Source organism: Musa acuminata, chromosome BXJ2-6, assembly GCF_036884655.1.
Source record: "Musa acuminata AAA Group cultivar baxijiao chromosome BXJ2-6, Cavendish_Baxijiao_AAA, whole genome shotgun sequence".
Classification (NCBI taxonomy): domain Eukaryota; kingdom Viridiplantae; phylum Streptophyta; class Magnoliopsida; order Zingiberales; family Musaceae; genus Musa; species Musa acuminata.
Genome location: NC_088343.1, coordinates 31,716,599 through 31,735,473, shown reverse-complemented (window position 1 = coordinate 31,735,473; position 18,875 = coordinate 31,716,599). Strand labels below are relative to the sequence as shown.

The 18,875-nt window shown below is 28.2% G+C and overlaps 1 protein-coding gene across 1 annotated transcript; it reads right to left on the bottom strand.

Moving 5' to 3' along the window:
• Positions 1-3,023: 3,023 nt before the first annotated feature.
• On the bottom strand, positions 3,024-5,453 carry LOC135613926 (alpha-galactosidase 1-like). The gene is made up of 15 exons (XM_065110929.1): positions 5,304-5,453; positions 5,177-5,235; positions 5,033-5,089; positions 4,908-4,942; positions 4,679-4,782; positions 4,516-4,591; positions 4,380-4,438; positions 4,247-4,312; positions 4,075-4,158; positions 3,937-4,001; positions 3,780-3,862; positions 3,585-3,675; positions 3,456-3,505; positions 3,230-3,370; positions 3,024-3,137 (listed from the first exon to the last, which is right to left on the bottom strand). Exons 1-15 carry the CDS (start codon positions 5,438-5,440, stop codon positions 3,024-3,026), a joined length of 1,221 nt encoding a protein of 406 aa, XP_064967001.1. The 5' UTR covers positions 5,441-5,453.
• Positions 5,454-18,875: the final 13,422 nt, after the last annotated feature.

Below are 18,875 nucleotides of genomic sequence, written 5' to 3'. Positions count from 1 at the left end.
CTAGATATATGATTATTTAATTCATTTGAATTTTAGAGTTTATATTGTAACAAAATAGTCTAACAATTCAACTGATTTTTCTATAGATATTTCAATCTATAACGAGCTGAAATACGAACCTCGAACAAGACTACCTCAAAGCCCGAAAAAGATATGTGATGCTATTTTTATCTAATTTACATTGATTTTGCTAAACTTATACTATTACTATATTTATTTGTAACTTGAAAACTCTATCCTAACTTTTTTTTTAATTTTCAGGTATTTTCGGAGGGATAAATCGGTGAAATTAAGTGTACCGAGCGGTACACCTCGGTATACCGCTCGGTACGCCGTACCGTACCGTACCGAGCCGGCGTCGAAACGCCGGTACGGTACGGTTCGGCGAACCTTGGTTTTATCACGATCTCCTTAGTATTTTAATATTTTATTATTATAAAATTTATAATAATATATTATCATGATTCTATCAATAATAAAGAACATGTTTTCTAAATTATGAAATAATATAGATATCATTAAGATTATCATGATCTCATAGATATTTTAAGAATATATTATTATAATTTTTATTTATAAAATATTATCTTAATTCTATTAATAATAAAGATTAGATCTTAAAATGATTTATGAAATTATGAAATAATTTAATAAATATTTTTATAATTATTTTTTAAATAACATATATAATTATTATATTTTATAATTATTATTTTTGTATATAAATTTATAATCATTATTAATAAAAAAATTAGTGAGTCATACTCATTGGTACCATTAATTTATGGCCTGGTGAGCTTTATATTCATACCAAAAATCTCTCTAGAATGAGTTTGTGTAATAAAAAATCATGATCAAGATCAAGGGATTATCACGATCTCCTTAATATTTTAATATTATAATATCATAATTATATATTATAAAATTTATAATAATATATTATCATGATTCTATTAATAATAAAGAATATACTTTTATAAATTACGAAATAATATAGATATCATTGAGATAAGATTATCACGATCTCATCGATATTTTGAGAATATATTATTATAATTTTAAATTATAAAAAATGATCTTGATTATATCATTGATAAAGATTAGATCTCAAAAATATTTCCAAAATTATGAAGTAATTTAATAAATATTTTTTTATATAATTATTTTTTAAATAAAAAATATAATTATAATTTTTTATAATAATTATTAATAAAAATTTAGTGAATCATGCTCATCGATGCCGTTAATTTATGACGTCTTGTTAATTTAGTATAACAAAAAATCTTGATCACTAAATCATGATAAACCAAGGTATGATTTATCATGATATTTTTAATATTTTTATATTATGTTATCATAATTCTAAATTATAAAATTTATAATAATATATTACCATGATTCTATCAATAATAAAGAATATATTTTTCTAAATAATGAAATAATATAGATATCATTTAGATAAATTATCACGATCTCATTGATATTTTGAGAATATATTATTATAATTTTAAAATATAAAATATTATTTTGATTATATCAATGATAAATATTAGATCTCAAAAAAGTTTCTGAAATTATGAAATAATTTAATAAATATTTTTTATATTTATTTTTTAAAATAAAAATATATAATTATTATATTTTTATATTTTTTATTTGTGCATATAAATTTATAATCATTATTAATAAAAATTTAGCGAGTCATATTCAGTACCATTAATTCATAACGGTGAGCTTTATATCCAAACCATGATACGATTTATCAAGATCTCCTTAATATTTTAATATTATATTTTTATAATATTAAATTATAAACTTTATAATAATATAGTATAATGATTCTAACAATAATGAAGAACATGTTTTTCTAAATTATGAAATAATATAGATATCATTGATATAAGATTATCTTATAGATATTTGGAGAATATATTATTATAATTTTAAAATATAAAATATTACCTTGATTTTATCAATAATAAAGATTAGATCTCAAAATAATTTCCAAAATTATGAAATAATTTAATAATTTTTTATAATTTTTATATTTATTATATTTTTATATTTTTATTTATGCATATAAATTTATAATTGTTATCAATAAAAATTTAGTGAGTCATACTTTTGATACCTTCAATTCATGACATCATAGGGTGAGCTTTATATCCATACGAAAAATCTCTCTAAAATGAGTTATTATAAAAAAAAAGTAATTAAAGAATTCCAAATCATTTTCAACCATGATATGATTTATCATGATCTACTTAATATTTTAATATTATATTATAATATCTTAAATTATAAAATTTATAATAATATTTAATAATGATTCTATCAATAATAAAGATTATGATTTTCTAAATTATGAAATAATATAGATTTCACGATCTCATCGATATTTTAAAAATATATTATTATAATTTAAATTATAAAATATTAACTTAATTATATCAATGATAAAGATTAGATCCCAAAATGATTTCCAAAATTATAAAATAATTTAATAAATATTTTTTATAATTATTTTTAAAATAAAACATATAATTAATATTAATTTGTGCATATAAATTTATAATTATTATCAATAAATTTAGAATTATTGATAATAAATTTATAATTATTATCAATAAATTTATAATTATAAATTTATAATTATTTATAATTTATGACGGTGAGATTTCTTAACAACCAAATTGCCCTATCAAAATCAAAAATCAAATAAAAAGTGATCAAATCTACAAATAAGTTCCTAAAATGCTTCGAAAATTATAAGCACGAAATTCAAAAATAGCTCGTCGCATGATCTTCGATTTACACGCATGAAAAGGAATATCACAGTATGCGATTTCTTAGGAGAAATAAGTCATGAATAAAAAAAGCTCGTATTCCTCAATTTTATTAAAATACCTTCAAATTCACGAATTTGTACATGAATTTATTCATCCTACGAGCCATCTACTTCATTAAAATACCAATAAATTCAAACATCGAATTTGTACATGTATTTATTCATCTGAGCAGGACTAGACTTTCGGTTCATCCTCTTCTGATAGTGTAATCAACAGGAACATCTTGCAGGCATGGTGGTGCACGTCGGTTGTCAGTTCGTTCACGAACCTCTTCTCTAGTGTCGCATGCTACAGCAACCAATAATGTACAACCATGTTAACTATAATTGTCAATCGGTGACTGCAATGTGTAAGAGAAGATGACGAAACATTTGGAGTACCTTCCAAAGATCTCTGACTTCCACAACCGTGTTTGGTGGAAGACCGATGTCATCCCATTGAGCTGTGATGGTTCTGAATTCAGGGGAACGGTTCAACAGAATGACTACAGTTCTGTATCCAGAGAGAGGTCCTGCCCAAACCTACATCCAAACTTCATAATCTCAAAACTTGCGTGCTTCATAGGATGGTAGAATATGAGAACAACTTGCAATGCCAATTACCAACCTCGGAATCTCCATACATTCGCACCTTCTTAGCTTGAACACCGAGAGGATCTGTTCATCAAAAAATAAACCATATGTGAAAGTCATGCGCATGAGAGCCCCATCGATCGAACTCGTCACATATGCCTACCTTGGTTTACAGCAATCACTTCCTCGTTGCCAAGGATAGCCAAGGTTTCCTTGGTCATGCTCCTTACATCACAACCGATAATAAGAGGAGCCTGCAAGGATGGATTAGATTGGAGTGGAGCAATATGTAAATAGAATCTTCACCATGCAAAAAGATAATGTGAGAGAGAGAGAGAGAGAGAGAGAGTTATGCTACCTTGGAAGCAGCCCAGAGGCTGAAGTGCACGATGTACTCATCGTTACTCATACCACCATTTCCAACTTCGAGCATGTCTGGATCTATAGACATAAGCCGACATGTCAGACGTCTTGCACAAAAAATGATGGGATCGGCTAATTATGCAGGCACTTACCATTCCAACCACCAGGCCTTGCATGCTCAGCGTAAACCTCATTCTGATCTGCCCTCGAGACCATACTGCAACATAAAGAAACAACAAACATTATGCCACACAAGAACATCAAGAAGAAACAAAGATGAATGACCGTACCTTTCCCATGAATCGTTTATGTCGAAAGTTGTTCTCCAACTATTCCCTAACTTGTCAGCCCAAAGAGCTGGATGCATGTCTCCCCTAAATCAGAGAGAACAAGAGCAAAGTCGATCAGCGAAGAAGCAAGAATTGTTTGCTCATATTCTCTAGTATTCTTTTTCTTTTTTACCATTCACATAGAGAGACAAAAATTGGTCTGCCTGTTCTCATCAGAGCTCGAGTCATCTCAGGATACCTATATCGACAGTTCTTCCTTGTTTCAGTGGCACACACGAAATCTCGGAAAAAAAAGAAAACCTTACCGCTTCATCGGTTTCAAATCATCATTGTTACAGTTGTCGTACTTAAGGTAATCAATGCCCTGGTACAAGAATAAGAAGAATCAACAAGCTAATTTGTATTAGAGAAAGCTTCAACAGTTCGACCACGCATGCTCACCCATGAAGCAAAAGTTTCAGCATCTTTCTGCTCATGACCAAGCGAACCTGGCATCGTCTGGCTGCATGTTTGGTGCCTGCAATGCCCGACAAGTCTTATTTCAAGAACTCACAGATCGAGACAGTGAAGAGATGATCAAGATTCATTGTTCCGCTAGACTTACCCTGCGTCCGAGTAAATACCAAGTTTAAGCCCCTTGCCATGAACATAATCCGCGAGAGCTTTGATTCCTGATGGAAACGTCAACCTTTTTGGCACCATATAACCCTGGAAGCATCCATGAATGACCATGAGAGTTGATGAAACACTAAAACGGATGCCTTGAAGTATTTATGAGCAATACACTTGATGCATCATATCATAAATCAGTAAATAAAACCCCATTTACAAACCGTTGAATCGCGATCATGCTCAGCCCAACAATCATCTACATGTCCATGCCAAAGACAATTCATCAGATTTACTCTCTCTAAATATAAAGAAAATGAAATTGTGAGTGAGGTTTTGAAAGACATACCTATGTTGACATATCGATATCCAAGTTTAGCAAGCCCAGTAGACACCAATGCATCCGCTATAACACCAAAACAAAGCATCACTAGCATGTCATAAACCGATCTACTTATTTTTTATTAGAGAAAACACATCAATATATTTGTACCTGATTCCCTAATTATAGTCTCGTTGATATCGCAATAAAAGTGATTCCAAGTGTTCCAACTGCTCTTAAAAATCTTATGATCAGAAAAATTTACATGAATCTATCAAATAAAAAAAAAAAAACATACCCCATGGGAGGAGTCATCCCAAGCCCATTCGCGAGCAGATTCCGACGCTCGACAATCGGTCTTGCTTCGACGCTAATCAAACATTGGCTACACAACATCACCACCGCGATCATCACCAAACCGATTTGCTTCTTCATCTTCCTCACACAGTTGTACTTTCTCATACACAGTATTTCCTTATAGTACTTCCTTATACTTACGTAGAGCTTTATAGCAATAGCAACACTCTATTCCGTTAGTATTGATAGGGATTTTCTGTTCTGAAAAGATATCGATAAGATTATCACGATCTCATAGATATTTTTAGAATATATTATTATAATTTTAAATTATAAAACATTATCTTGATTACATCAATAATAAAGATTAGATCTCAAAAAGATTTCCGATATGATTTATCACGATCTCCTGAATATTTTAATATTATATTATCATAATTGTAAATTATAAAATTGATAATAATATATTATCATGATTCTATCAATAATAAAGAATTTTTTTATTATAAAATAATATAGATATCATTGAGATAAGATTATCAAGATCTCATAGATATTTTAAAAATATTTTATTAAAATTTCATATTATAAAATATTATCTTGATTATATCAATAATACAGATTAGATATCAAAATGATTTTCAAAATTATGAAATAATTTAATAAATATTTTTAAATTTTTATTTGTGCATATAAATTTATAATCATTATCAATAAAAATTTAGTGAGTCATACACATCGTTAAATCATGATGTCTTAGGGTGAGCTTTATATCTATATCTAAAATCTCTCTAGAACGAGTCAATGCAACAAAGAATCTAAATCATGATCGTGAAATTCTAAATCATGACAAACCATCTTCTTAATATTTTAATATTATATTATCATAATCCTAAATTATAAATTTATAATAATAAAGAACATGTTTTTTATTATGAAATAATATATATATTATTGAGATAAGATTATCATGATCTCATAGATATTTTGAGAATATATTATTATAATTTTAAATTATAAAATATTATCTTGATTCTATCAATAATAAAGATTAGAACTAAAAATGATTTTCGAAATTATGAAATTATTTAATAATTATTTTTTTAAAAATAAAATATATAATTATTATATTTTATAATTTTTATTTATGCATATAAATTTATAATATTATCAATAAAAATTTAGTAAGTGATAATTATCAATACCACAAAGAATCGAGATCATGATTATGGGATTCTAAATCATGATTTATCACGATCTCCTAAATATTTTAAAATTATATTATCATAATCTTAAATTATAAAATTTATAATAATAGATTATCATGATTCTATCAATAAAAAAGAATATGTTTTTTTTAAATTATGAAATAATATAGATATCATTGAGATAAAATTATCACGATCTTATAGATATTTTGAAAATATATTATTATAATTTTAAATTATAAAATATTATCTTGATTCAATCAATAATAAAGATTAGATCTAAAAATGATTTTCGAAAATATTAAAATAATTTAATAATTTTTTATAATTATTTTTTAAAATAAAATATATTATTATTTTTTATATTTTTTTATACATATAAATTTATAATTATTATCAGTAAAAATTTATTGAGTGATAATCATCGGTTCTAAATGATGATAAACCATGATATGATTTATTACTATCGCATTAATATTTTAATATTATATTCTCATAATCATAAATTATAAAATTTATAATAATATATTATCATGATTCTATTAATAAAAAATAACATGTTTTTCTAAATTATTAAATAATATAGATATCATTGAGAAAAGATTATCATGATCTCAAAAATATTTTAAGAATATATTATTATAATTTTAAATTATAAAATATTATCTTAATTCTATTAATAATAAAGATTAGATCTCAAAATGATTTATGAAATTATGAAATAATTTAATAAATATTTTATTATTATTATTTAAATAAAATATATAATAATTATAGTATTATTTGTTCATATAAATTTATAATCATTAAAATAAAAATTTAGTGAGTAAGAATCATCGGTACCATTAATTCATCACGTCTTAGGGTGAGTTTTATATCCATTACCAAAAATCTCTCTAAAATAAGTTAATGTAACAAATAATCAAGATCATGATTAAGAGATTCAAAATCATGGTAAAACATGATATGATTTATCAAGATCTTCATAATATTTTAATATTATATTATCATAATCCTAAATGATAGATTCTCTCAATAATAATGAACATGTTTTTCTAAATTATGAAATAATATATATATTATTGAGATAAAATTATCACGATCACATAGATATTTTGAGAATATATTATTATAATTTTACATTATAAAGTATTATCTTGATTCTATCAATAATAAAGATTAGATCTCAAAATGATTTTTAAAATTATGAAATAATTTAATAAATATTTTTATAATTATTTTTTTAAAATAAAATATATAATTATTATACTTTTACAATTTTTATTTATACATATAAATTTATAATCATTATCAATAAAAATTTAGTGAGTGATAATTATCGGTACCGTTAATTCATGACGTCCTATTGTGAGTTTTATATCCATTACCAAAAATCTCTCTAGAATAAGTTAGTGTAACAAAGAATCGATATCATGACTAAGGGATTCTAAATCATGATAAACCATGATATGTTTTATCACGATCTCCTTAGTATTTTAATATTTTATTATTATAATCTTGAATTATAAAATTTATAATAATATATTATCATGATTCTATAAATAATAAACAACATGTTTTTCTAAATTATGAAATAATATATATATCATTGAGATAATATTATCATGATCTCATAGATATTTTGAGAATATATTATTATAATTTTAAATTATAAAATATTATCTTAATTTTATTAATAATAAAGATTAGATCTCAAAATTATTTATGAAATTATGAAATAATTTAATAAATATTTTTATAATTATTTTTTAAATAACATATATAATTATTATATTTTATAATTATTATTTTTACATATAAATTTATAATCATTATTAATAAAAATTTAGTGAGTCATACTCATTGATACCGTTAATTTATGGCCTCTTAGGGTGAGCTTTATATTCATACCAAAAATCTCTCTAGATTAAGTTTGTGTAACAAAAAATCATGATCACGATCAAGGGATTATCACGATCTCCTTAATATTTTAATATTATATTATCATAATCATATATTATATAATTTATAATAATATATTATCATGATTCTATTAATAATAAAGAACATGCTTTTCTAAATTATGAAATAATATAGATATCATTGAGATAAGATTATCACGATCTCATCGATATTTTAAGAATATATTATTATAATTTTAAATTATAAAATATTATCTTGATTATATCATTGATAAAGATTAGATCTCAAAAAGATTTCCAAAATTATGAAATAATTTAATAAATATTTATTATATAATTATTTTTTAAATAAAAAATATAATTATATTTTTTTTATAATATTTATTTATGAATATAAATCTATAATAATTATTATTAAAAATTCAGTGAGTCATGCTCATCAATGCCGTTAATTTATGACGTCTTGAGATTTATATCCAAACCAAAATTCTCTTTAGAATGAATTAGTATAACAAAAAATCGTGATCACGGTCAAGTGATTATAAATCATCATAAACCATGATATGATTTATCTGTTGAATCTCGAATTTTGATGATGAAACTAATTGATTGCGTTTAGATGTTTAATTGCATTTTGAGTGATGCAGGTCTACTCGATCAGGATTAGATAGTTAACGCACGAGGAATTGATGTTGCACCGGACGAGATCACGATAGGATATTTGATGGCAAAAGGCTTCGAATATTGGGCATTGGGCCAAGAGCGGAATTGCGCCAAGGATATCGGGGTTGCGGAGGTCAACCGCCTATTAGGCAACAAGCCGCAAGAGAGGATGATGCGCCGAAGAATCGGACGAAGCGCCAACCAATGACGTGCCGGGCAACAGAATGTCAATTCGCATTGTAATAATTGTCTAGATCGGAGTAGAGTTTTGGCTTGTGTGTGCAAGATTAACTACGATAACGACGCAGACATAAAGCGAAACAAAGTGTTGGAGTCAAGCGCGAAGGATTTGTTGTGAGTTTGAGAGTTCGACGGAAGTCCGAAGGTTCGTCGGGAATGCTGCCGGAACTAGCCGAGAATGAGTAGGGAGCTTGCCGAAGGGTTTTTCGGAAGCTCGCCGGAAGGTTCGTTGGAAGTTCGCGGAGCTCGCCGAGAAAGATCGGAGCTTGCCGAAGAAGCTCGTTGGAACTCACCAAGATCAAATCGTGAAGTCTAGGAGCTTGCCGGGAGTCCGCAGAATGGTTTCCGAGAGTTCGTCGGAAGACCGTCGGAAGTTCGCCGGAAGCTCGAAGGAAAAAGTCTTGACTTGCGGACTTTGTAATAGCTTAGAAAATGTCTTTAAATTCGTAGTTAGCACATTAATTAGGGTTAGGATTAAGTATTAATCCTATAACCCAAGTAGGGGCTAATTGCGCTCGAGTTCGGACTGGTTTGGGCCAAGTTTGAAGCCCAACCAGTGAGCTGAAATAGTGTAGGCAGTGGCACCGCCCAGAACCCGAGAACTGAGCGGTGGCACCGCTGGACTGAGCGGTGGCACCACTCAGCACCCGAGAGGTCGGGCGGTGGCACTGCCAGCCTCGAGAACCCAAGAGAATTCAAAATTTGGAGCCCAAATTTGAATCCTCTTGGGGCCTATAAATACCCCTCAATTCTCAACTGAGATTACAACCTTTGAGAAAGCAATAGATTGAGATAAAAGTCTTAGAGAAGTCTTTAGCAAGTCTTGTTCTCAATTGCTTGAGTGTTCACCTCCTTCTTTCTCTTCAAAAATTTGCAAGAGTGTGAACCAAGCCTCATTGAAGAAGGCTTCGCAAGTGGATGTAGGTCATTTGACCGAACCACTTTGAATTAGCGTGTTCTCTGGTTTGCATTTACTTATTGCTATTTACCTTACTGCAAACCTTCATATATGCTTTACTTTCTCATTACTTTTGCTGCACACCTTTACGAATATGCTTTCAAGTTAAGCACTTCCAAGTTCGATTTTTATCGTACGAAAGATTTTCCAAAACCGACGTTTTAATCCGCTGCACTAATTCACCCCCCCCCCCTCTTAGTGCTGCTCCGATCCTAACAATTGGTATCAGAGCCTGGTATTTTTCATTTCGGATTTACACCCGAGGGAAATGACTCTTCATGGCTTTCAAGAAGGCTTATCGATTGTTCGTCCACCGTTGTTTAACGGATTGGACTACACTTATTGGAAAACTCGAATGAGAGTTTTCTTGATTTCTATGAATTTGAATTTATGGAATATCTTGAAAACGGTTTTCAACTTCTCTCTAAACCGATGAACGAATGGTCGGATTTGGAGAAAAAGTATTTTTCTTTAAACGCAAAGGCTATGAATGCCTTATTTTGTGCTTTGGACAAAAATGAGTTCAATCGGATTTCTACGTGTGAAACGGCTTTTGATATTTGGCGAACACTTGAAATTACGCACGAGGGAACTAGTAGAGTAATAGACTCAAAAGTTAACATTTTATTGCATGATTTTGAGCTTTTTCAAATGCAACTAAGCGAGACTATAGGTGACATGTACACCCGTTTCACGGATGTCATCAATAATCTAAGAGTTCTTGGTAAATCTTTTTCGAATTTTGATCTCGTAAGCAAGATCTTAAGATCCCTTCCAAAAAGGTGGGATCCTAAAATAACCGCAATACAAGAAACAAAAGATTTAAATATTTTTCCACTTGAAGAACTAATTGGTTCGTTGATGACATATGAAATGGTGCACAATACACATGATGAACATGATGAACAAAATCACCTTCCGAAGAATAGGAAGGATTTGGAACTCCGGACAAATGAATACCATTTGAGTCATCACTAAATCTTAATAAGTTTATTGAACAAAAATCTAAAATAGACAATGAACTTGAACGAAGGAAGAGGCCAAAGAAGAGGAAGGCAACCAAGGATGATTCAAGAACTTCCAAAGGTGAAACGGCGAATTGGGCTTTAACTACAAGGTAAGTAACTCAACTCTCTTGAATTATTTTGAATTTACTTGAAGTTTTTCATGAGTGCTTAATTTAGATAGTAGGAATAGGAAATAAAAAAATTATTTTTCAAAAATTATATCATGTTTTTTTTTTTAGCACCTTTGAAAAATTAAAAATTTGATCATGAAAAGTATATTGCTAAGGTTTCATGCATGTTATGTTTTGAAATGTTGAATGATGTATGCAACATTAGGGATGATAATTATATGACATGTGATAATGCTTAGGATTAGTCCATGCATGTGTATCTTGATGATTTTATGTCATGCATGAGTTTTTGAAGTAAATGTTGATTTGAAACTCTCATTTTAGATTAACATGTTTTTGGTCTAATCGTTTTTATGATGAATTAAGATGGCATAGTGTATGTACATCTATGTATAAATTTCTTGATAGTCTTTTGATGATAGATGTGATATCATGATGTGTTTGGTCTTGACAGCTTCATGACGAAACTTATGTTTCAATTTTAAATGATGATATATGTTTTCACAAAAGATTTGAATACCCTCACATGAAATCAATTGTATGAAATGGAAATGAAATTTCTATCGTATTGAGATTAATGAATTTATTTTACCAATCTTGTGAATCTCATGAAAATAAACATGATGAATATTTTAAAAATAAATGAGTGTTTTATGCATTTGGTCTTAATGATTTCTCTTGAACATACTTTTTGAAATCATACTTGATGATGAATATCAAGATATTAAAAGGATATTATCATGGAATTATGCTTGATGATTTGTTTTATGAAATTTACCTTTCCATCTTAAATGTTAACACTTGTTTTATTAAAGATAAAGGCATGCTTATAAGAAGAAAATCACATGAATAGAAATTTATAAAAATGAAATACGATCGTCTATCTTATCGACTTTTCAATAAATCTATGCTTGCCATGTAATGAATTTATTGAATGTGACTTTGAGGATGATTTCGGATTTCACAAATGCTTGATTCATACTTTTGACATGAGATACATTTTAAATATGAATCATGTTCAATTCTTCAATCATGTTATATCACCCTTAATTCATTTTGTTCTCCTAGATTTATTTACCAAAGAGGAGAATCTTCCGAAAATGAAATGATACAAATGAATCACTTATCGATATATCTTTTTGAAATATCTTTTTAATGTGATGTTGATAATTTGAGATGCCTGTTGGAATTCATGACATGAGATAATTGAATCCTTGACTTACTCTGGCTTGAAAATAGATATTTAAAATCTTATTGATGAGTTGTTTTATAGGATTTTGCCTTTACGTCTTGAACTTTAATGCTTATCTTGATTTGACATATAATGACTAAGGCATGCTTAGATGAAAAAGAATCACTTAAAAAATATTTTTCCCATATGATCGAGATTAATGATTTCATGATATTTTGAGAATCTCGAAATTGATTTTGATGACTTGATTATGAATTTCAAGTTAACGATTTGATTTGAATGAGTTTTATCTAAATCATAATCTTGATCTTGCAAAATTGAAATCACAAATAATATCTTTTGGTATTCATGAATTGATACTCACAATATGAAAGTATTGGTATTCATGACTTGAATTTGATTGAAACATTGCATGCTTAAATTAATCATTCTCCTATGTTTCAAAAATTCTTTAAATGCCTTATGTGATGATTGTACATCAATTTGCTTTATTATGAATTATATGAATCTTGATCGTGAACTTGTTAAGAAGAATTTTAATGAACCATGAATCATATCTTTGGTATTCATGAATTGATCCTTATTGATATATTTCATGAATTCTTTGCATATTTGACTTGTTGAATGGTTGAAATTTTTAGCCATTGAGTCCTCCCTTTCTTTTTTACTTTGATAAAGGGGGAGAAGGTTTTGCTAGCTTGTGCATTGAAAATGAAAGTAAACTTCCTAGCATGCTAAGGAAGTAAAACTTGCAAGCTTGCACTTCTCAAAAAGAGAAGAAAGATCTTGCCTATAGAAAGAAGCAAAAAGTGCAAAACTTAGAAATCTTGCAACAAAATTGCTCTTGCCATGCTTTGTATCAAAAATAGGTTGATATCCTTAAAAGCATCGCATTAAATTTTTTAGTGTATTGCAATGTATCACATGTATCGCAAATTGAAATTTTTTAGACTATTATCATATCATGTTTAACAATTGATATCTTTCATTGATATGATAAATTATCAATCTCATGATGTATCGCATAATGATATCATGATTTGCGATTGTATCATATGATCCTTGGTGAATTTTCACATTGATATCCTTCATGAAATGATTTCTTTGCATTATTGTCTTGTATGCATCATGTGATGACTGAAATATTGATTGATGCAAAATTGATGTAAAAGTTTAAATCATTGGTTCCTCTCCTTCTTTTTGACATTGACAGAGGGGGAGAAAGTTATTACTAGCTTGCACACTTGAATGAAGAATTTGCTACCTCGATTATTGTAATGAAGAAATTTGTTGTATCAAACATCATAAATATTGTTACTTGCAAAGAAAAGCAAAGTGCAATCTTGCACAAGAAGCAAGTGTTGAATTGCCATGATTGAATTTAAGAATCTTACTATGCTTTTGTGCTTATATGTTGTGATGAAAATCTAGCTTTACGTTACAAAAACTTGAATATCTTTTAAAATAGCTAGAGCTACTTCTCCTTTTTGTTGATGACATAGGGGGAGAAGTATATTGATGACTTCATGCATTGAATTGAATATTTTATATATATTTGCATGATGGTTTAAATGTTTTTCATAACATATGATGGATGTTACTTGGATTTGGGATAATCCAAGTGTTCTATCAGTGACATATTGATAGGGGGAGTTTGGTTAAACTCCGAGGAGTTAAGATTAACTCCGTTAGTCATCAATTAGTTGTCATCATCAAAAAGAGGGAGATTGTTGAATCTCGGATTTTGATGATGAAATTAATTAATTAATTGTGTTTAGATGTTTAATTGTATTTTGAGTGATGCAGGTCTACTCGATCAGGATTAGACAGTCAACGCAGGAGGAATTGACGTTGCGTCGGACAAGATCATGATAGGATATTGGATGGCAGAAGGCTTCGGATATCAGGCATCGGGCCAAGAGCGGAATTGCGCCAAGGATATCGGGGTTGCAGAGGTCAACCGCCGATTGGGCAATAAGCCGCAAGAGAGGACGATGCGCCGAAGAATCGGACGAAGCACCAACCAATGACGTGCCGGGCAACAGAATGTCAATTCGCATTGTAATAATTGTCTAGATCGGAGTAGAGTTTTGGCTTGTGTGTGTAGGATTAACTACGATAACGACGAAGACATAAAGCGAAACAAAGTGTTGGAGTCAAGCGCGAAGGATTTGTTGTGAGTTCGAGAGTTCGACGGAAGTCCGAAGGTTCGTCGGGAATGCTGCCGGAACTAGCCGAGAATGAGTAGGGAGCTTGCCGAAGGGTTTTTCGGAAGCTCGCCGGAAGGTTCGTTGGAAGTTCGCGGAGCTCGCCGAGAAAGATCGGAGCTTGCCGAAGAAGCTCGTTGGAACTCACCAAGATCAAATCGTGAAGTCTAGGAGCTTGCCGGGAGTCAGCAGAATGGTTTCCGAAAGTTCGTCGGAAGACCGTCGGAAGTTCGCCGGAAGCTCGAAGGAAAAAGTCTTGACTTGCGGACTTTATAATAGCTTAGAAAATATCTTTAAATTCGTAGTTAGCACGTTAATTAGGGTTAGGATTAAGTGTTAATCCTATAACCCAACTAGGGGCCAATTGGGCTCGAGTTCGGACTGGTTTGGGCCAAGTTTGAAGCCCAACCAGTGAGCTGAAATAGTGTAGGCGGTGGCACCGCCCAGAACCCGAGAACTGAGCGGTGGCACCGCCCACCAGCCGAGAGGTCGGGCGGTGGCACCGCCACCGATAGGTGGTGGCACCGCTAGCCTTGGGAACCCAAGAGAATTCAAAATTTGGAGCCCAAATTTGAATCCTCTTGGGGCCTATAAATACCCCTCAATTCTCAGCTGAGATTACAACCTTTGAGAAAGCAATATATTGAGATAAAAGTCTTAGAGAAGTCTTTAACAAGTCTTGTTCTCAATTGCTTGAGTGTTCACCTCCTTCTTTCTCTTCAAAAATTTGCAAGTGTGAACCATTTATAAAAGGTTGTAAGAGGGGTATTTGTCCTTCCCCTTCAAAAAGATTTGTTAGTGGAAGTTGGGAGCCTCATTGAAGAAGGCTTCGCAAGTTGATGTAGGTCATTTGACCGAACCACTTTAAATTGGCGTGTTCTCTGGTTTGCATTTACTTATTGCTATTTACCTTACTGCAAACCTTCATATATGCTTTACTTTCTCATTACTTTTGCTGCACACCTTTACGAAAACGCTTTCAAGTTAAGCATTTCCGAGTTCGATTTTTATCGTACGAAAGATTTTCCAAAACCGACGTTTTAATCCGCTGCACTAACTCACCCCCCCCCTCTTAGTGCCGCTCCGATCCTAATATTATAATGATCTCCTTAATATTTTTATATTATGTTATCATAATTCTAAATTATAAAATTTATAATAATATATTACCATGATTCTATCAATAATAAAGAATATGTATTTTAAATAATAAAATAATATATATATATCATTGAGATAATTTTGAGAATTTATTATTATAATTTTAAAATATAAAATATTATCTTGATTATATCAATGATAAAGATTAGATCTCAAAAAGGTTTCTAAAATTATGAAATAATTTAATAAAAATTTTTATATTTATTTTTTAAATAAAATATATAATTATTATATTTTTATATTTTTTATTTGTGCATATAAATTTATAATCATTATCAATAAAAGTTTAGTGAGTTATATTCATTAGTACCGTTAATTCATAACGATGAGCTTTATATCAATACCATGATATGATTTATCACGATCTCATTAATATTTTAATATTATATTTTTATAATATTAAATTATAAATTTTATAATAATATAGTATAATGATTCTATCAATAATGAAGAACATGTTTTTCTAAATTATGAAATAATATAGATATCATTGATATAAGATTATCATGATCTTAGAGATATTTGGAGAATATATTATTATAATTTTAAAATATAAAATATTACCTTGATTTTATCAATAATAAAGATTAGATCTCAAAACGATTTCCGAAATTATGGAATAATTTAATAAATTTTTATAATTTTTAAATAAAATATATAATTATTATATTATTATAATTTTTCTTTATGCATATAAATTTATAATCGTTATCAATAAAAATTTAGTGAGTCATACTTTTGATACCTTTAATTCATGACATCATAGGGTGAGCTTTATATCCATACAAAAAACTCTCTAGAATGAGTTATTGTAAAAAAAAGAAACGAGATCATGATTAAAGGATTCCAAAACATTTTTAACCATGATATGATTTATCATGATCTACTTAATATTTTAATATTATATTATAATAATATTAAATTATAAAATTTATAATAATATTTCATAATGATTCTATAAATAATAAAGATCATGTTTTTCTAAATTATGAAATAATATAGATATCATTGAGTTAAGATTATCACGATCTCATCGATATTTTAAGAATATATTATTATAATTTAAATTATAAAATATTAACTTGATTATATCAATGATAAAGATTAGATCCCAAAATGATTTCCGAAATTATGAAATAATTTAATAAATATTTTTTTTATAATTATTTTTGAAATAAAACATATAATTAATATTTATTTGTGCATACAAATTTATAATCATTATCAATAAAAAATTAGTGAGTCACTGTACCGTTAATTTATGATGAGTTAGTGTAGTAAAGAATCGAGATCACGATAAAAGGATTCTAAATTATTATAAACTATAATATGATTTATCACGATCTTTTGAATATTTTAATATTATATTATCATAAACTTAAATTATAAAATTTATAATAATATATTATTATGATTCTATCAATAATAAAGAACATGTTTTTCTAAATTATGAAATAATATCGATATCATTGAGATAAGATTATCACGATCTCAGAGATATTTGGAGAATATATTATTATAATTTTAAATTATAAAATATTATCTTGATTTTATCAATAATAAAGATTAGATCTCAAAATAATTTCTGAAATTATGAAATAATTTAATAAATATTTTTATAATTATTTTTGAAATAAAATATATAATTATTATATTTTTTATAATTTTTATTTGTGTATATAAATTTATAATCATTATCAATAAAAATTTATAGCCATACCGAAAATCTCTTTAGAAGACTTAGTGTAACAAAGAACCAAGATCACAATCGATTGATTCTAAATCATGATAAACATAATATGATTTATCGTGGTCTCATTAATTGTTTAATATTATCTTATCATGATCCTAAATTATATAATTTATAATAATATATTATCATGATTCTATCAATAATAAAGATCTTGATTTTCAAAATTATGAAATAATATAGATATCTTTAAGATAAGATTATCAAGATCTTATCAATATTTTGAGAATATTTTATTAAATTTAAATTATAAATTATTGTTATGACTCTATCAATAATAAAGATTATGATCTCAATATGATTTCATAAATTATGAAATAATTAAAAAAATATTTTATACCTATTATTAATTTTAAAAAAAATATATAATTATTATATTTTATGATTTTTATTTATTCATATAAATTTATAATTATTATCAATAAATTTATAATTATTTATAATTTATGACGTCTTACGAAAATCTCTCTAGAATAACTTAGTATAACAAAGAATAGAATTCAACAACCAAATTGCCCTATCAAAATCAAAATCAAATGAAGAGTGATCAAATCTGCAAATACTATATACTTTATTATCCTATAATGCTTCGAAAATTAAGCGTACAAGGAATATTATGCGATTTCTTAGGGGAAAGTCATGAATAAAAAAAGCTCGTATTCCTCAATTTCATTAAAATACCATCAAATTCAAGCATCGAATTTGTACATGAATTTATTCACCCTCTAATTCATTAAAGTACCAATAAATTCAAGCATCGAATTTGTACATGTAGTGACTAGACTTTTGGTTCATCCTCTTTCGATAATGTAAGAGGCGTCAACAGAAACATGTAAGCATGGTGGTGCACGTCGACTCTCAGTTACTCGCTCGTTGCGCGATTTTCGAACGTTAAAATTGATCCCCGATCGGAACCATAGCTTACTCGCATAAAAAGGAATATCACATTATGCGATTTCGTAGGAGAAACATGTCATGAATAAAAAAAGCTCGTATTCCTCAATTTCATTAAAATACCATCAAATTCAAGCATCGGATTTGTACATGAATTTATTCATCCTACAAGCCCTCTACTTAGTAGGAGAAACATGTCATGAATAAAAAAAGCCGAATTTGTACATGTATTTATTCATC

Bases quoted from the DNA above. Each gene is read 5' to 3' on its own strand.
- LOC135613926 (XM_065110929.1), bottom strand. From the start codon at position 5,440: ATGAAGAAGCAAATCGGTTTGGTGATGATCGCGGTGGTGATGTTGTGT. The intron at 5,090-5,176 runs GTACAAATATAT...TTGGTGTTATAG, and splicing joins GACTATAATTAGGGAATCAG to CGGATGCATTGGTGTCTACT. The intron at 3,506-3,584 runs GTAGGCATATGT...TTTGATGAACAG, and splicing joins AGTGATTGCTGTAAACCAAG to ATCCTCTCGGTGTTCAAGCT.